Source organism: Dysidea avara, chromosome 14 (genome assembly GCF_963678975.1).
Source record: "Dysidea avara chromosome 14, odDysAvar1.4, whole genome shotgun sequence".
Lineage (NCBI taxonomy): Eukaryota > Metazoa > Porifera > Demospongiae > Dictyoceratida > Dysideidae > Dysidea > Dysidea avara.
The window spans coordinates 277,363-297,309 of record NC_089285.1 but is presented as its reverse complement, the minus strand read 5'-3'; the positions used below and the strand labels follow the sequence as shown (position 1 = coordinate 297,309).

At 37.6% G+C, this 19,947-nt stretch overlaps 2 protein-coding genes and 1 long non-coding RNA gene across 3 annotated transcripts; 1 reads left to right on the top strand and 2 right to left on the bottom strand.

Moving 5' to 3' along the window:
• The first annotated feature begins 7,920 nt into the window (after window positions 1-7,920).
• LOC136244158 (uncharacterized) lies at window positions 7,921-9,611 on the top strand. The gene is made up of 3 exons (XR_010695059.1): window positions 7,921-8,209; window positions 8,258-8,316; window positions 9,502-9,611. It is a non-coding gene; the product is annotated as an uncharacterized lncRNA (long non-coding RNA).
• A 907-nt stretch (window positions 9,612-10,518) lies between these two features.
• Window positions 10,519-16,931, bottom strand: LOC136244807 (uncharacterized). Its single transcript, XM_066036357.1, has 9 exons — window positions 13,329-16,931; window positions 13,207-13,279; window positions 12,974-13,154; window positions 12,338-12,426; window positions 12,071-12,278; window positions 11,236-12,016; window positions 10,990-11,099; window positions 10,876-10,931; window positions 10,519-10,816 (listed from the first exon to the last, which is right to left on the bottom strand). Exon 1 carries the CDS (start codon window positions 16,929-16,931, stop codon window positions 13,335-13,337), a length of 3,597 nt encoding a protein of 1,198 aa, XP_065892429.1. The 3' UTR covers window positions 10,519-10,816; window positions 10,876-10,931; window positions 10,990-11,099; window positions 11,236-12,016; window positions 12,071-12,278; window positions 12,338-12,426; window positions 12,974-13,154; window positions 13,207-13,279; window positions 13,329-13,334.
• A 123-nt stretch (window positions 16,932-17,054) lies between these two features.
• LOC136244805 (uncharacterized) lies at window positions 17,055-19,862 on the bottom strand. Its single transcript, XM_066036356.1, has 3 exons — window positions 17,960-19,862; window positions 17,458-17,898; window positions 17,055-17,227 (listed from the first exon to the last, which is right to left on the bottom strand). Exons 1-3 carry the CDS (start codon window positions 19,860-19,862, stop codon window positions 17,055-17,057), a joined length of 2,517 nt encoding a protein of 838 aa, XP_065892428.1.
• Between the last annotated feature and the right edge of the window lie 85 nt (window positions 19,863-19,947).

Here is a 19,947-nt window from a genome sequence, read left to right as displayed (position 1 = left end):
ATCCCCCAAATAGAAAATCCGTGTGACGTCATTTGGAATACGGTCTATTCATTCTACAATATTACGAGTAACACTACCTTGATATTTTGATCTACTAAAACACCACTGCAAATTAGTGGAGAATACTTATAAATGTTTGAATAACCACTGCATCAAGTGACAGGTAGCTAAGATGCAATATGATGTTTTAAGACAGCACTCTTGCGCTTAACTTGAAAGATAGTGTCACACAGATTTGTTGGAGAGTGTTTTCTTAATACTAAAACACCTTAGTGCCTAGTTATATTATATATATATAAACAGTGAGGGGGTGCCACACCATCATATCCTGTACTCCTATGTTCATCCTCAGTCAAAGTGGTCAACCTCCAAAAATATGCTTTGACTTCTGACTTTCACTAAAAGTTGCACTTGACTCTTGAATTTAGTACATTTTTGTAAAGTACATTTAAATTGTTCTAAATGTATCAATAGTTGTATATAACTTTTGAGCTGAGAGCTTGTCCTTACTAAGCATACTGTTTAAATGTGTACTGTTAGATTTTATTGTAAGCATCATCAGGGGCGTAGCCAGGATTTTTTTGAAGGAGGTTCGGATTTAAAGTGGAATGTCTTAAGAGGAAGGCCTGGGTGCTTCCCCTAGACCATGTTACTAAAATAGTGCATACACAAAATATGCCCTTAGGCAGTAAAATTAAAAGGTGCTGTTTGTGCATCTAACTAGCTAAAACCTACACACTGCTGTTTATGCAGCTATAGAAACTATAAACCTATTGTAAAACTAACTAATCTTCACTTCCAGACAGCATACTGACAGCCAACTTCAATTTCCTAGTGCACGGAAGCCCTCCACACTCGAGTCCCTTAGTTGGCAATACTTTTTTCCAGCTATACATTATTCTCAGCTCTTAGCCGATCCAGCTGTTGATGGTCAATAACTTCAGACATGGCTTGTACTCCAGTATGTTGGAGACATCATGTGCCCACAACATTTACCAAATAAACAAATCATTCGTCAGGTAAATATACATCAACAATTCACAATTTGTGCTAACCTGACACATGTATAACACGACCACTCAAGTTTAGCGAGCTGCTGCCTTGTAATAAACCATAGAACAGTCCTTCGCCATTTCACTAATGCTATTTCAACCATGCATCATGTGCACAATTGATCATGTGATGCAATAGATATGGTTCAGCATTAATGTGATGTGACCCTCAAGAGTAGTACAAAGGAGCACCAGTGGGCAAATAGCTACCGGAGAGCTACAGGGCTGTAAGATTTGGTGTGATTTTTAATTAAGAAATTCTGCTTCTGAAAGGGGGGTTCATCCGAACCCCCCACTGCCTACACCCTTGATCATAACAAAGTTCTATAGCTTTAGCAATAAATTAATTTTAGCCTTGACAGGCCTATATCAAGGTGACACTCCAATATATCCTGTACTCTAGTGTTCGTCCTTGGTCAAGGCGAAAATCTAAGTGAAGCTAGAATTTTGCAATCAGCCAAAGATAATTCCATTGCAGAAAATGCATTTGCAAACATTATTTGTTGCACTTAAACATGTCTGTTTTGGTGACGATCTGATAGCGATATGCAATTTGCAATGGCCACATAACACATCATAGAAATTTTCTACGGCTTGGCCTAGTGGACATGCATGCAACCATAAAGTACTCAATAAAACACAGTAGTACCATATGATTATGTATATATGTCTCCCACCCCTAAGTTGTGAAGCTATGATACCCCTCCCCTCACTATGTTACACTATTGTATTATTGTGCGTCGTGATGCCCCTACCCTCACTATGTTACAATATTGTATTATTGTCTATTGTATTATTGTGTGTCGTGATGCCCCTACCCTCACTATGTTACACTATTGTATTATTGTGTGTCGTGATGCCCCTACCCTCACTATTGTATTATTGTCTGTCGTGATGCCCCTACCCTCACTATGTTACACTACTGTATTACTGTGTGTTGTGATGCCCCTCCCCTCACTATGTTACACTATTGTATTATTGTGTGTCATGATGCCCCTCCCCTCACTATGTTACACTATTGTATTTTTGTGTGTTGTGATGCTCCTACCCTCACTATGTTACACTATTGTATTATTGTCTATTGTATTATTGTGTGTCGTGATGCCCCTACCCTTACTATGTTACACTATTGTATTATTGTCTGTCGTGATGCCCCTACCCTCACTATGTTACACTATTGTATTATTGTGTGTCATGATTTCCCTCCCCTCACTATGTTACACTGTTGTATTTTTGTGTGTTGTGATGCCCCTACCCTCACTATGTTACACTATTGTATTATTGTGTGTCATGATGCCCCTCCCCTCACTATGTTACACTATTGTATTTTTGTGTGTTGTGATGCTCCTACCCTCACTATGTTACACTATTGTATTATTGTCTATTGTATTATTGTGTGTCGTGATGCCCCTACCCTCACTATGTTACACTATTGTATTATTGTGTGTCGTGATGCCCCTACCCTCACTATGTTACACTATTGTATTATTGTCTGTCGTGATGCCCCTACCCTCACTATGTTACACTACTGTATTACTGTGTGTTGTGATGCCCCTCCCCTCACTATGTTACACTATTGTATTTTTGTGTGTTGTGATGCTCCTACCCTCACTATGTTACACTATTGTATTATTGTCTATTGTATTATTGTGTGTCGTGATGCCCCTACCCTCACTATGTTACACTATTGTATTATTGTCTATTGTATTATCGTGTGTCGTGATGCCCCTACCCTCACTATGTTACACTATTGTATTATTGTCTGTCGTGATGCCCCTACCCTCACTATGTTACACTATTGTATTATTATGTGTTGTGATGCCCCTATCCTCACTATGTTACACTACTGTATTACTGTGTGTTGTGATGCCCCTCCCCTCACTATGTTACACTATTGTAATATTGTGTGTTGTGATGCCCCTACCCTCACTATGTTATTGTGTGTCGTGATGCTCTTCCCCTCACTATATTGTGTGTCAGGATTTCACGTGGCTTTGTCACTCCTTATTACAGATTCATTGCTGTAAAAAAAATTATCTGATAAATATGTGTATGTCTGACAGTGCTACAATGATTTCAAGCAGCAACTATATTGAAAGGTACATATATTATTGTAACATATAACATATATGTTAGAATACAGTGTATGAGCCAGACATGGGGCCAAGTACATTTAAAAGTACTTAAGTAAAGTACAAGTACTTTTGAATTTTCCAAGTACAAGTACAAGTACTCCAGCAGCAATCAAGAGAGTACTTAAGTAAAGTACAAGTACATGTTGGAAGTACTTAAGTAAAGTACAAGTACATTTTGCTGTAGTAAAATATATGCTGTATTCAGTGTATTGTAGTATGTAAGTGTGCCTAGGGGGGTTAGTTTTTGTCAACTATTCTCTCTCTTAAACTCTTAAAACGCACTGACTTGAACAACAGCATTGGCGACATCGTTAATCATGGCAACATTATACACAGTAAGGTTGGGGAAGGCATTAGAAGAATCGCAAGAAGTTGTAAACTGCACCTTCATACAATTTTGATATTCTCATTGTACACCCACTGTGTACAAACTATGTACAATGTTTGCAGTACTTACAAGTACTTTAAGTACTCAAGTACACACAAGTACTTAGCAAAGTACTTGAGTATAAGTACAAGTACATTGGGGAATTTAAGAAAGTATTCAAGTAAAGTACAAGTACTTTCAAATCTGTACTTAAGTGTACTTAAGTATAAGTACTCATGTACTTGGCCCCATGCCTGGTATGAGCTATGTAAAATTTAATTTTTGGTACACATTAATATCTAGAGACACTTGCATGTACACATACTACAGACACAAATTCATGCATACATACTGTATACACACTTACATGACCCAACACACACCACACCACACCACACGCACATAACACACACCCAACTAGAAAGACACACATATTACACACACTATACATGTACATGTACACATACACACTACACACACACACATGCACTACACATACCACACTACATTCACGCATGCACACACACACTACACACATGCGCACACATATCTACAAACACAACACACACACGCATACACTCCAGTGGACTATATTATTTATATCTCTTTTACTTACAGATGAGATTCATCACTTAGGGTTGCTTGTTACAAGCATGTTGTTGTTTCTGAACGTATTCCATATACGTAGCAACGAAATGTTGGTATCAACCAAGCCTTTTTTGTATCTACCAATTCTCCATGACACAATGATTGAGTGTGCTATTGAGTGGATGTGCTATCGTACATAGTGAGTCCCTCTTTTACACTTACTTGTTTTACCTAATCTGTTGCACACTAAATAACTTTGAAGTAGTGTCTCTTCGATGGAGGTGTATTGATGTAGTGGTTGTGCCAAGTTTGTCATCACCAGATCTGTTCATTATCAATATTGTGACATAATAGTGTAGTGATGCATAATACATTCGTACGTACTTCTTATAATATTAAGTGAAAAGATATTGAACTTTAAAAAAATCCATTCCAGTATTCCACCATTCCAGTAGTCCATTCCACTGTGTATATACTCCCCTTAAAATACTTACTCATAAGATCGTGTTTCCCTTTCGCAGTGCTTTAGTTTGTGTATTCTATGCTTTTGAGCCTAGTTGAACTCAACTCCACATGTAGGGTAGTTGTTCTATAGTTACATCATTTTACCTTTTATTACCTGTATAAAGGCCATTAAAAGTGTAAATACCCAATCTTACAATAACATAACAATGAAACCAACCATTTTGAATGCTTCTGACTGTGTTATGAGGTAGTAGAAACTTTAACCATTGGTTAGCTGTATGGATCTCATTTACAGCTAACATTCGTTATACTCCTCTATGTTTTTCAGGCATTAATGAACTCCTGACCAAAGTGAAAACATACACAATAGTTGTTTACCTTACTTTCTAGGACTTCAGTGATATATACTCTGATGCAACATCACGGTCACCCTCATGTACAGCAGATGAATTGCAAATAAAGGTAACTACATGTGCAAGTACTTGCAATACAATCGTATGCACATATAACTTTATGTATATATAAATCTAATCAAAAACAGCCAAGCTGTAAAAAAAGGAGTGCGGCCCTTGAAAAGGCTATGGTGAAAAAAGATGTGAAATCCAAGGTGGCAGCCAAGAAATGGCTGTGATGGTAGGTTAATGGTAAAAAGTTTAATAACGACAATTCAGGTGAATTTTTGTGCCGCTTCACAAAATTTACCTGAATTGTCATTATTAAAATTTTTACCATTAACCCCCTACCATCACAACCATTTCTTGGCCGCCACCTTGGATTTCACATCTTTTTTCACCATAGCCTTTTCAAGGGCCGCACACTTTTTTTACAGCTTGGCTGTTTTTGATTAGATTTCACTTCTTTTTGTATTTGTATACCCTATGGTTGGCTTTGGAGCTTTTTAAACCTTTGTTTTTTTCTTTACCACAGGAAGAAGAAAAGATGAAGCAGATATTAAATATTTTTGATTTTATCAGTAAATGTACAAATTATAATATATAATACATATATTTATTATAGAACTCTACATGGTGGTTTCTTTATAACCGAACACTCTACAAGGTGAGTCCTTCTAGCTGATCTCTCTACAGGGTGAATCATTTGTAGCTGAACTACCTACAAGGTAACTTCTTCTATCTGATCTCTCTACAGGATTTTGTTAGTAGCTGAACTATCTACAAGGTAACTTCTTCTATCTGATCTCTCTACAGGGTGATTTGTTTGCAGCTGAACTCTCTACAAGGTAACTTCTTCTAGCTAATCTCTTTACAGGATCACTTGTTACTAACTGATCTCTCTACAGGTTGAATTGTTGTAGATGAACTCTCTACAAGGTAATTTGTTTGCAGCTGAACTCTATACATGGTGGTTTCTTTGTAACTGAACTCTCTACAAGGTGACTTCTTCTAGCTGATCTCTCTACAGGGTGATTTGTTTGTAGCTGAACTCTTTACATGATGGTTTCTTTGTAGCCAAACTCTCTGCAGGATGATTTGTTTGTAGCTAAACTCTCTACAGGGTGATTTGTTTGTAGCTGAGCTCTCTACAAGATGGTTTCTTTGTAGCTGAACTCTCTGCAAGGTGACTTACTTGTAGTTGAACTGTCTACAGTGTTAACTGGTTGCTGCTGGACTCCCTACAGCATGACTTGCAATCTATAATGGAGTAAGTCATGATCTAGCTGAATGCTCTATTAGGGTGACTGTTCTATTAGAGTATCTCGATCTCGTATTTGCTACACGTAGTGGCTTTGGAATCATAATTTAGTGGTTTACATACCGATTGTTCTGTACTACTGCAAGGACTTTCTGCGATGACTATTCCAGCTACATGCCAATTTTCAGCTAACTGTTTTAAGTTGATGTTTTTGAATTATATTTCGTTGCTTTTTCAAGGAATTGTTTTGTATATTATCTACTATGTCACACTTCTTTGTAACTGAACTTTATAGGGGGACGAGTGAGAAGATGACACATATTGATCAGTGTACAGTGGAAATTCAAGTGAACAGTATCTTGATCTGATGGAGAATTGCACCATATACTGTTCTTTAATATATTAAGTATATATATATATATATATATATATATATATTAATGTTAATTAAGTGTGTATATGTGACCGAATTTGCGAAAAGGGTCTTATAGCCCTTCCAATTGCATGTACTTGGCAATTCATAACTTCACTTGTGAGTACGGTACCAGCCTAAAATTTGGTCACTTTACACTCCTATCATAGCATTATTCCTGGATGCAATTTTAAGACAACAAGTTAAACCTTATGGCATCAAACTTGGAAATTTGGAAAGACTGTAAGACCCCTTTTCGCATATCCGGTCACATATAATAAGGGTTGTATAAGTGACACCGACGTTTTGTCAACCAACGTCATGAATAACAGTATTAATCAATCACAAGATATAAATTCATTTTTATGTATTACAAGTACTTTTACAAGACAGTGAGTTGTTGAACAATGCAGTGCTAAACTCTGAATAGCTTGTTTGAATGATTTGATGAGTTCAAATCCAATCTTGTCTTTTCAGGTATTTGGCCTTTTTGCAGTTTCCTTTTTGTAATAACAAATTAAATCAGTTACTCCCAACCTTCTACACAGTTATTGATAGCTAGTTATATTGACAAATTTAATCCAGACGTCATACTGTTTGTGGTTGTGGGTGATGATGAGTGCTCTCCGCTGTTGCAGTTTACTCCTGATTAGTAGCATGACAACTAGAACTCCTTAGCTTGTCCTCTCTGACTAAATCAATTAATCATTCTGAGAGTTACTGAAGAGAGCAAAATAGTTGCCGATCATGTGGCTTATTTATTAAGTAGCTGAAATATATCCCTGTCCAGCATCACATTTGTCATAGGATCCACCATTTACTGATCTTCTATCCTTTCATGCAATTTTCCAGAGTGTTCTTCCTTGCAGGAGTAACGACATATAGTAACACTAAATAAACAGTGCAAAAATTAGATAATACAATAATAGCTACAAGCAAGAACAACTGGACATATTGCAACAATACAAAACCGAACAACACTAAAGAGATGACAAACACAAGCAAGTCAGTAATGAACTCACAAAAACATGTAATGGTTCCATTCATAATCTTTCATCAATAGAGGGTGACCACGTCATCTTCACATAGCTACATTTTTTTTTCTATTTAAAGCACACTGTGACGTCACAAATTGCACTATAAAATTCAGACCAAATTCATTCGGTTCACAGTCAACTACAATGTTACCTGAAGTTGTTGTTCCTGGTTGGGTTTTGCTCAGCATGCTTTTGTTTGTCGTCGTCACTGGGTGTACGATACTGGTGTGCCTCTGCCGGAAACTTTGCAGCCCAGGTCGCAGCAACCCTGCCCCTACTGTATCTGCTACTACACCCTCTGGAACGCTTCCTCCCGTTCCTCCTACTCCACCGCCACAGCCGTTAAGTGTCAACTTAACAGGCGAGCAATTCACTGAGTTGCTCAGGAAGCTCACCGTCGTAGAGAGACAGAGCGAGGACTGTGATATGGATGATGCTGACATGGACGACGACAATGGATCCGGTGTCTCTCGTTCGCGTTCCCGTCCTCGCCAGGACAGGTAAAAAATCTTTGCTTGTGATATTGTAAACGTTCTTCCAACATATAGGACACATTGGTCACGGCGAAGTCAGGAGGCTGGATCACGTGATAGGAAGCGGAAATAAGGTACTAATATGGTTAATAACTACGTTGCTGTGAAAAAGGGGAAGGCATGGTAATATATTTTAGCTTTATCTTCATGGGTGTCATCATATTAATGTGCAATAATTGAGACAGAATTTTCAAAAAAGGACTTTCTAATTGTGTGCATCTGATAACCTATAACTATAAGGCCAGGCGAACTTGATTACTTATTTCTCATCCACAAAAATTTGGATTTTCATGCAGGCCAGAGGTCGTTATTCATTATAAAAGAAAATACTCCAAATCAAACTGTCTGTTACTACAAAGGTTAGCTAAGCCTTTTAAGAACTAATCCTTATGTTTTACAGTGTAGTTACCACAGTTTCTGAGATGCAAGTGACTTTTGCTGTACTGTAAAAATATGGTAGTCAACAATTTAGCATTGAAATGCTTGTACACATGATTGACAATAGCAATAATGAAATTAGAGGCAGTGGGGTAAAAAGGGATGCAGGTGGGGGTGAGAAACAATCAAATTGCCTGACTTAAGGTGCTGACCAGCTTTAGATTTACATTGCTTCCCTAACATGTCACTATTGCTGTGTGTAGTAATCAGGTGGACACCATGAGAACAAGTATAACTTAGGAATTTAGAAAGCCAGATATAGCTAAGACCCCATTTTACAGATATGATTGCAAGTTGTCTAAAACTTCTGTTTAATGCCCACCACATAAATGCTGGTCACCTATAAATTTCAAATGGAATTTGTATTGTTCAATGATTATATATATTCAGTGGCGGATCCAGGATGGGGCATTTGGGGCAAATGCCCCCTCCCCCCCCCCCCCTTCAAGAAATTGCATACAAGATCGATATACTCTAATAGAGCAGTCAATTACTCTAATAAAGCAGTCACAATGTTCATGAGGCAGTGTAGCTTACCTATGAAGCTACAAATAGGATTTTATTTTACATAACAGACGTGATATAGTAGGTAAGGATAACTAGCTATTATTGTTGTGACCTTTTTTTTTTTTTTTGGTCTTCAACTGGTTTTCAGCAAGTTTTTTTGGTCTTCAACTGTTTTTCAGAAAGGTGCCCCCCCTCTTTCGAAACTCTGGATCCGCCCCTGATATTGTGCACTTTGTAGCTTTCATAGTGGCACTAATTAATATATTATTGCTAGCGTGTAATGTCACTACATACTATTATAATTACCTTTATAGAATTGAATGATGATGATGATATCAATGGCCAATAATATTGTGACAGGACCTTCAGATCTTTTGATTATAACTTATATATTGTTGTTGTATGATGTATTGCTGTGGAAGGGACTTTCTATTATACTTGAGTTAAAGTTATGTAACCAGTTTTCCGAATATGGTTCTTCCACAAACATCAATTTACCAACTTTGATGATCAAATCAAAAAAGGCTATTGACTTGGAAGAAGTGTGCACAAACATGGGTTAATAAACGGAGAAAATTTTCAGGTTTACATGTTACTTGAATACTAAGTTGGCCTCTCAAGTGCATGGAATTGAATGTTCCCCTTTTCACAAATCTACTCATTAATGTTCAAAAATTTGTCCAAAATGCTTTCAGAAATTTTCTCTAGTATGCTCTTCAGTATTCCAATTATTCTTACATTGTGCTCCTAGGTTAGCAACATTTCTTACAACTATCTTGGAATATTTTATTTATATATAATCAGTGAATGCTCTATTAATGTATTTCACTACAAAGTGACTGTTCTATTGGAGAGTATCATCTAAGTAAGTGCTCTACTGTAATTTGCAGTTTCCTCTGACTGCTCTATTAGGGAGCATTGATCTATTTTCATAGAATTAAGCTCTATAGTTTGAAATATCCCTCAATATTATAGTGGCATAGCACTCCAGACTATAAATATGCATGCATTTGTTATACTGGTATTCTGATGCAGGCCTATTTTCTATAACCCCACCATAATTACTTAAAATACAATCATGACTATTTGCAATACAAATCAAACTAAGTTATGGTTACATGTACTTGGAAAAGCGATAGATCCTCAATGTGTTCTGATAAGCATTTACTGTACTACTTAAAAAAATCCTGATCTACAATCATTATGGTGTTAAAGAAAGGCTACTACACAATCTGTGGGCAGCTATTAGCCTTTATGTAGGTCTAACCGCTTACATTAGCTACATGAGGTATAGTTGTGAACCCACTACCACTAAAACTCTTTACCTTTGCAAACATATTATTTATGGTAATATGTAGAAACACATTATCAACATCATCAAAGAATGCATATGAAAAATAATCATGTACAACATTTACCAGTTCTTGTTAACTGTCTTCAAATATTCCAGAAATACAGTCTCAACATTAGTACACTGCCAATTTATTCAATCTTCGTATTCATGGCAGACAACACATACTGTTTGATGGTAGAAGATCTGGTGTGTGATTCTGCAAAGTTCCCTTCCCGTGTCTCCAAAATTTTACACACCACAGTTATAACAATAAGTAAGCATGGCATGAGTAGCTACTAAAAGTTTATCAGGCAACACAACATCTTTAACAATTGCAAGTGATATCTTGACTTACAATGACTGAAATACATTGATTCCTTGAGTGCACTATGGTGCTGTGAATAAAGAGACCTATAAGTACAATTCAAAATGATACCCGCGTATATAAACGTTATTGTTTTCACCATACCTTGCACAATGTATGCATAACATGCTCACTCAGGGTTCACCACAACATAATAGCCAGTTTTGCTGCAGCCATCTCCATTGTTCTTGTCATTCATGCAACAGTACATTGTGCTACATAAAAAACAGGTGTTCAACAACATGTGTTACATACATTAATTATTTCTAGAATCTAAGCAAAGTATAATAGAAATGATTATTAATTTTATAAGCATAATACCTCAATGTATGTAGGGTACTGCATTGTTACCTTTTGCTGAGATGTACACCTGATTAGCTTGGTTAGTGAACAACTTGTTACTTTTTAAAATGCTAACAACATTTAATGTAACATTTGTCAGCTTTAGCCAGTTTTCAGAAAAAAACTGCCCAGGGGTCACCATGGGGAGGTGCTGACCATATAGTGTAAGAACACTACTGACCCCCGCCACCACCACCACCACCACCACCATTGTTGTTATCATCATCCTTAGACTTGTAATCATCACCATCACATCGTCATCATGATCATCGTTGTCATCATGAACATCATTGTCATCTTGACCCTGCAGCAATAGAATTGAGATGATGTTAATAGATGATAAGTAGTTATAGATGTTGCAGTGATTCTTTTGCTGGTTGATATCAATAGCTGTAGTCATCTAGATCATCGTCATCATGATCATCATGATCATCTTGAACCTGTAACAATAGAATTTAGATGATAGCAAAAATAGATGACAAGTAGTCCACCACCATCATCGTTATCACCACCATTGTCGTCATTATCATCCTCAAACTTGTAATTATCGCCATCACATCGTCATCATGATCATTGTTGTCATCATGATCATCGTTGTCATCATGATCATCGTTATCATCATGATTCATCTTGACCCTGCAGCAATAGAATTGAGATGATATTAATAGATGATAAGTAGTTATAGATGTTGCAATAATTCTTTTGCTGGTTAATATCGATAGCTGTAGTCATCATGATCATCATTGCAATCATGATCATCGTCATCATGATCATCATGATCATCTTGAACCTGTAACAATAGAATTTAGATGATAGCAAAAATAGATGATAAGTAGTCCACCACCATCATCATCATTATCATCATCATTGTCATTATGATCGTCATCATGATCATTGATGATCATCATCATTGTGATCATGATCATCGTCATCATGATCATTGTCATCGTGATCATACTGATCCTGTAACAAAAGAATTTAGATGATAGCAATAGATGATAAGTGGGTATGGATATTGCATTAATTCCTTTGTTGCTTGATATCAATAATTGCTGTAGAAGGTACATAAAAGGATAGTTATTTACATGGTGGGAATAAAAGTGATTCTGACCTTTTGGTTGTATAATTATTATAAGAAACTGTGGCTAGTAAGTGTTGGTTCAATGCTGGTGATCCTCATGTTGTGTGATGCCATTGGTGCTAGAAGTTATATTATGTGCAGTTAGTAAACAAACACAGTGGTGATGTGGACCTTTTGGTTGTCAGTTTTGATGTGATCATTAACATACCACTGGCTTATCATGCACTATGATTATCACTATAGTCAATGTAACTCCTCATCTGCAATTAGATCGATAAGATAGGCAGTACCGATAAGCAAAATCTCCTCCTATTTTTCTAGTCCTACCAGTGAATATGTTGTCTTATGTACCAATGTGTTATGGTAGCAAACACATTAACTTCTTACATCATAATGGTGACCAATGACATATTGTGTAGATGAAATGATAGGCAATATTACGAGTGCACAAAGAAAATTGTATACAACATTAATTTTTATCGTGTGAATATAATCTTATTCCATTACCACAGATGGGCAAACAACAAACTAATATTTTGTACTGATGGCTTATAAAGGATTCACCCTTTTATACAACTTGGCTGCTTTTGCACACTGAGTACTTGTACAAGCAACTCTAAAGACTAGCAAACCGCTGTGAATTAAGAACTATTCATACGAATTTACCTTTTCTTGAGTGGCAGCCTTGCTATAAGCATGTTGTAATCATCAGGTTTAGAGTACAGAACTTGTGTTCAAAAATGATCACAAAATACAACATGCTGACAATTCCTTTCAGCACAGACTTTCCATACAAGCATACACATCTTCAGCATATGCGACATTTTCAGGTACCCATAATCAAGACCTATTAGTATACAGTAAACAATAAAGTTTCACAATATGATCAAATAACTTACATTCACTCAGAATGAAATGAAAACATCTCATTACTGAATCAACTCTAGTCAATTGTAAGTCATTACCTAAGACCTATTGATATACAGTAATCAATAGTTTCAAATTTCATTTATTGTCTTACATTCACTCAATCTTTTGCAAAGAACAAAATGTAAACATCTTTATCAGTATTTGGTGAATCAACTCTAGTCAATTGGGAGTCATTAGCTAATATCCAGCCTCTCTCTTGTTTATGATAGGAGGTGTAGTGCCCTGAGGTAGCACTAGGTCCATGATGGCAAATAACATTTTTTACTCTGTATCGTGTACCCTCCACCATCAGTGTAAAATGCGTTACATCATCAACTGATACTTTCATTTTGTGCACAACACCTCCTCTGTAGATGTACAGTTTAAGTTGCACTACAATAAGATCACTAGCTTGTATCAGTTGTTGCCTAGATTCTAACACAGCACCTTCATCATTACAAGTGGTACAGTGTGAACCCTCTAGTACTACCCAACTTTGCATCATTGCAAACATACTGTTCAACGTAACATTAGTTGATGACCCCTCAGGAATGGTAAGAAGCAGTGACACATCATTTTGATTACTGGACGAAGTATAAGGACAACTGGTACATCGTCTACTAGTTCTTGTTACCAGATTCAAGCAGTTTTCTATTGTTCTACAATACATACACATGTTAATCAAAAATTCTGATGCATCTTGCTGTCTTCGCACAGAAAATGGCGCTCCTAGCATTCGGCGTACTTGTCTACTAGAAAGTACTTCTGTTCTTGATGGATAATTGTATGAGTTGGATAAATCTTGTAGAGCTCTGTATCTACTGGCAATGAATGCACTTCTAAGAGCACCGTGCTGTAGGAGGGACTGTAATACAGAATTGGCATAACAGGATACACCATCTGTATTTTTGAAAGGCACACAGCTTTTAAATGATCTAGCAGTTGCACCTGCTCTAGATGGTCCTGGTCCTGAGATTTTGGATCCGGCATGTCCTTTGGTGTTCTTAACAGTAGAATCTGTAGCTTTGTTTGCTGTGTCTACTCTAGAGGTTTTGAATTCAGTAGTATTCTTTACATGTGCAGAATCTGCAGTTTTGGTTGCTGCACCTGCTACAGAAGAACTGGATTCAAGACTTGCACTATTATTTGCAGTGGTGCTATTTGCTGCTTTCAAATCTATCATTGTAGGCTTTACATGTGGCTTGATAGGTTTAGGTGGCTTCACAGATTCTGGAGCCTTTACATGCTTTTTACTATGGCCGACTGCATCTTTTGGAGGTGGTACAGTAGATACAGCATGATAAAATAACAAATACACACCCTTTGAACCACGTGGCCAATTCTCTACACTGGTAGAAAGATCACTGCAATGTAGCCATTTTCCACTTATTGACAGTATAGCCTTGTACTCATACCCAGGTCGTGCTGAAGTAGCCACCTCACTAACTGCTGCCATTAACTTGTACTTTTGACCATCTATCACAAATGTACTACTTGATACTGCAGTGACACTAGTCTTTCGTGGAAAAGTTTTACCTTTAATTAATGGGCATACATTCATTCTAAACACTAGCACACTGCCTGCTTTGATAATGTCCTTACGAACCTCTTCAATACCATGGCAGTCCTTGCATGAACTATCAGATTCCATCCACCCTAAAGAAAATTTCATTAGATCATCAAATTTTATACTTTTACATGATTCTGGAAAATGTAATTCTACAACATTTTCAGTCCATGTGTCCACATCTTTTCTACCACAATGTCGACATCTAGTGTGCACATTGACTGTATGATGCATTGGCAAGTGAACTTCAAAAGAAGTTACCATTATCAATATTAGAAACTTTAAAGCATCTTGAGAAGTAGATCCATCAAATGGACTGCCTAGCTCTTGACGTAATTCTGTGCAATCCAAAGTGGTGTCAGCATTGCTTACATACTGTCTGCACATACTTTTAATAGCTCCATCACATCCATCTAAGATCACTCTACGCACAACTGGTGAAAATAGCACACACTGCATTACTGAGTTTGCATAACTGGATACACAATCTTTATTTACAAATCCTTTCCTTTTTAAAGTAATGGCTTGTGCTGCTGGTCTTTGAACTGCAGATGTCCATGGAATTGTGCACCACTGAATATCATCTACTTTTTTGGGTCTTTGTTTGGTGACAGAAAATTGTGCTAGAGTTGGACGATGCTTTAGCCTCAACCGGTTGTATTCAAGTATTGCTGAATCCAAGGCCTTGACTGACCTAGGATCAAAATTTATCAAATATAGGCCATCAAGTGATGTTACCCTAGACAAAGCCACATACGCCTGACCACAGCTGAACACTGTGTTTCCTATATCTGTTACTACATGCTTCAACGTAAGCCCTTGACTCTTGTGGATGGTGATGGCACTTGCAGCAGTTATTGGAAATTGTGATCTGATCACAAAAGCTCTGTCAAATACTTCAAATTTTGTACTCACTCTCTTTAACAAATGTTGTTGATTATTTTGAAATTTAATGGTTATTGACTCTACCTTGTTGGCTTTTTCAATACTACGCTGGATGGACTGGACTGTCCCAATAGCACCATTAACTAGACCCTGAGAAACATCAATATTGCGGCGCAACATAACTTTGCATCCAATCTTTACATGAACAATATTCTCTAATCCTGCAGTCTGGGTGCAGTCTTCACTACATTTGGTCAACTTGGCCTTCACTTTCTGTAAAATGGATCGTGAACAGTCCACACTGTCTTCCGCTACAAGTTTGTACTCTTCACCTGGTAGACGGCTTAAAACTTCGATATTGATTTCTGTACACATGCTCCTAGTCGGCAGCAAGCAAACAGTGTCTTCTGGTAGCTTTAGGAGCTCATCTACAACTTCTTTCATTCTCCCACTAATTGAAGGACTCTTAAGGGATAACTTGCGCTGATTAAGGGTTTTTATATCTTTCACGGTAAGTTTTCCCAGTCTAACTCTTCCTAACAATTCTGTGAACTGCCTATTATCTCTTTGGCGCATGTTGATAACTAGTTCATCATATTCAAAGAGCAGCTGCCATATGTCCACACCACCTGGAGAGTCTGTATGCTTATGAACAGTAGCACTAGTAAGTGTGGTATACACAGGCTGCTCAAACACTGGTGGTAGCTGTAACAAATCACCAAACACTAAAATATTCTTACAGCCAAACCAACCATTTTTTATGTCACCTGTGTTAAATATTTCTGTCAGTCTTAGATGAATATACAGTAGGGTGACATGGCTGACCATCGAGACTTCATCTACAATCAAAAGCACCAATTGTTGCAACTTCTGTCTGACAATCTTAATGGCTTCATCTGATAGTGAACGATACTTAGGTGTCTTGCCATGTTCCACAGGCAGCTGTAGTAAGCGATGAATCGTTAGACCATTCTCATTGAATGCAGCGATTCCTGTAGGTGCTGTGATAGCAGCATGCTTTTCCAATGAGGAATGGATCCATGCTTTTAAAGTTTTTATCAAGAAACTTTTACCTGTACCACCACAACCACTAGCAAACATACATAGTGGTTGTGGATGATTAGATATTGCTGAAGAATGCTGGGCTTGCAAATGAGTGCTTACCCTATCAAACACCCTTCTTTGATCTTCATTTAAACTTTCAATCATGGACTCCACATCAACGATGTCTTCATTAGCCACAACTTCCTCGAACTCAGCCATCGCATCCTGGGCTTCAGTATGTGCATGCAGTAGTGTATCAGGTGCATGAACTTCTGTAGTGCCGTCCTCCTCTTGCTCAATTTCAGTTCGTCGCTTGTCAATCTGTTCCCTGGAAATTTCATCTCATTTCTGCATCTGCTGTAGTCGATTGTGATAATTTACAGCATCCAGTAACTGCTCTCGACAATTTTCAAACTCACATTGGAAACTTTCACTGCTACCAATCAAAGTTTCACTATTTCGCCAAGGCTTGAACAAAAGGAGTATTGCATAATAATACTTCTCTACCTCTTGGTCTATGTTATGTTTGTAATGATTAATTAAGTAAGGCCTTGTTCTTTTTTTCAAAAAACCATCTTCAAAAAACCATCTTTAAAAGGATAGTATGTTGCTAAACGAATTGGTTCTGCTTGAACCAAGTCATAATAAGCTAAAAAATTATAAAGGCACACATTTTCCAGTTGCTCTGGTCTGTTGGGGTAGTGCGAGTCTACCCATGAGGGGAAAAATATGTCAGATGACTCACCTTCCAGTCCTTCTATGATGGACTTTTCTTTCAACCGCCTGCTACGCACCATATTAACATCAACCCACCGGATTGTTGTATTGGGATCAGTAACAAAGAGTGGTATTCCAAGAAGTGTGTCGCATGCTTCCAAAGCACCACACTCTCGATGTGATATGGATTTCATTGCAAAATTCCATAACTTACTTGTGATAGATTTGGTAGATTTATTTATGTCATCAAATTCTTGAAGGGCATGGCTTTTTTCTGGTTTTGTACAGTACTTGGTACAATACCAGTTAAGAACAGATGAATTCTCACCAATAAATTGAATATCCATGTTTCCCTGCCATGCGAGTAGCATGGCTGGATTATAATCATTGATGCGCATTTCATTTGCAGCGCGTGGTAGATCATAAAGACGAGAATTAGTCTTTAAGGATTTTCTTCCAGCAACAGCATCTACCACATTTCGAAGCACAAAATTTTCACGCTGAGGTCTGGGATAGCCAAACCTACATACTTTTTTTTACTCCTGCATTAGTCTTCTTACTGCGTAAACAATAATTATTGCACTTATGTTGCTGAAATGTAATCACTCGTTCATATAGTGTTGGGCTGAGTGTAATGTCGGGGATGTGACAGGTGACATACTTGGTTACAAATTCGCATATTTCTTCTTCTGTGCTTTCACCAATTATTGGTGCTCCTTCTACCCATGCCTCAGCATGACTGTGTTGCAATCCTCTCCCTTGGTGTTCACGGTTTGCACCAAGAGCACAAACAGGACCCAAAGGCTGGCTGTCACTTAGAATGAAATCATAAATTGCCTTGTATTTATTGTCAATAAATCTACTACTGGACACCGGGTCAGTGGCAATCATCTCAGCTATAGACATGTCAGCAAAACTGGGATTTACAATTTTTAAGTAAGTACGAAGATCCTCCCATAACCATTCACCAGGGTTTAAAGTAATGAACCATGTAGGAGGACCATAATGAAATGACATACAATTAAGATCATTTCGATGTCTGGTCCAAAATGACTCAGTATTTCTAACACGTGCAAATATTGTTGTTAGGTTTCCTTCCAGCTCTTCAGATGACAACATTTCTAGATAGCGGGCAGCTGTTAGCTTTTCACTTGGCCTAATCACCTTTAGCTTATGGTAAATACCACTTGCTATTTGTCGCAGTATTGTTTGGTTATTCAAGAAAAAGATGAGCTGTTGGTTAATCCTTAATCGTGGATCACGCGATTGCAAAATGCACTTCACGTACTCTGCTACGCTTAATGGCACCTCTCGTTGACACCTCTGTCCACCAATTCCATGTGGGTATAAATCAGGAAAACACAACATATCCAAGTTTTTCATACGACTATCAAGAGGGGCTTCATTTACTTTTAGCATTTGGTATAGTGCCGTGGCCTTCTTGTTTTCCCTTGGGGCGTGCAATGGATTAATGGTATATTGCTCATAGTAAGATTGCTCCTCATGTTCAGCAATTTCTTCTACCATAGCCTCTCCAGATGTTGAAAGTGGTTCTCCATAAGAACCTTCGTCAATTCGGTTACCAATATCTAGATCTTCTGGAGCTCCAGGAAGCTGAATTAAAGCATACAGGGGATTGATTTCCTTTAGCTTTAGTAGGGCATTGTAGACTTTATTGATATCTACAAGGTCCTGCCATATGACATTAGATTTACTAGGTAAACTTCGTATTAAAATAAAAAGTTCCCCATGATTTGGAAGAGCTTGCTGTGGGTCAGGCAATTTGTTCAAAGTTTCTTCAATTGGTAATGGCAAGTGGAACGTAGTGCCAATAACCTTCTGAATTTTGTGGCTGGCAGGCAATTGCCTTTTCGCAACTGTACCCATTCTACTGACAGTTTGAAAACATTTTGCTCTTTGTATTAATATTTTTTCAAAAGCATTTAGTTGTGATATCTCTTGTGGAATGTCTCCAAACTGCAGACTATTGAGTATGCACCTTGGTGGTAATTTTCCTTGTCTAAAGTTATTTAGGCAATATTTGCATATAAATCCTTCAGGAAGTCCATCGTTGTACTCTAGTCTACGCGTATTGTAATCCATCAAGGCCTGCCACTCACAGCTGTTGGGCAAACTACGTAGACTACCTAAGTGTGAACATTCCCGTCGGTAGCACAACTTGTCACATGATATACAAGGGTACTTTGCAACATCTAAACACCTTTCATAAAACTTATCATAAGCTGCCTTGTGTTGTTCATAGATTTGAGTTTCAATCAATGGCTGGTTGTCTATTTGAAACTGTCTCAATTGATTGCTCTTAGCAATGTCGGTAATCTCAGACAGTTTTTCCAGGTCTCCATGTTGCAAAGCGTGCTCAATTTCCGTGATCTTTCTATCATGTCTGCGCACTTCATACAACAATTGCACCATACGTCATATGTCTGGAAAATGAGGTGCTAGCACACGCAAATATAACAGTGGAGAATCGCAGGGAGGAGATTCTGTATAGCAACAT

What these genes read in the sequence shown, in the direction of transcription:
- LOC136244807 (XM_066036357.1), bottom strand. Translation starts at nt 16,931, where the DNA reads ATGGCTGAGTTCGAGGAAGTTGTGGCTAATGAAGACATCGTTGATGTG.
- LOC136244805 (XM_066036356.1), bottom strand. Translation starts at nt 19,862, where the DNA reads ATGGTGCAATTGTTGTATGAAGTGCGCAGACATGATAGAAAGATCACG. An exon ending in TAATGCAGGAGTAAAAAAAA is followed by an intron (nt 17,899 to 17,959) that starts GTATGTAGGTTT and finishes GAAATGTGGTAG; the next exon opens with ATGCTGTTGCTGGAAGAAAA. An exon ending in CATCATAGAAGGACTGGAAG is followed by an intron (nt 17,228 to 17,457) that starts GTGAGTCATCTG and finishes AACATAACATAG; the next exon opens with ACCAAGAGGTAGAGAAGTAT.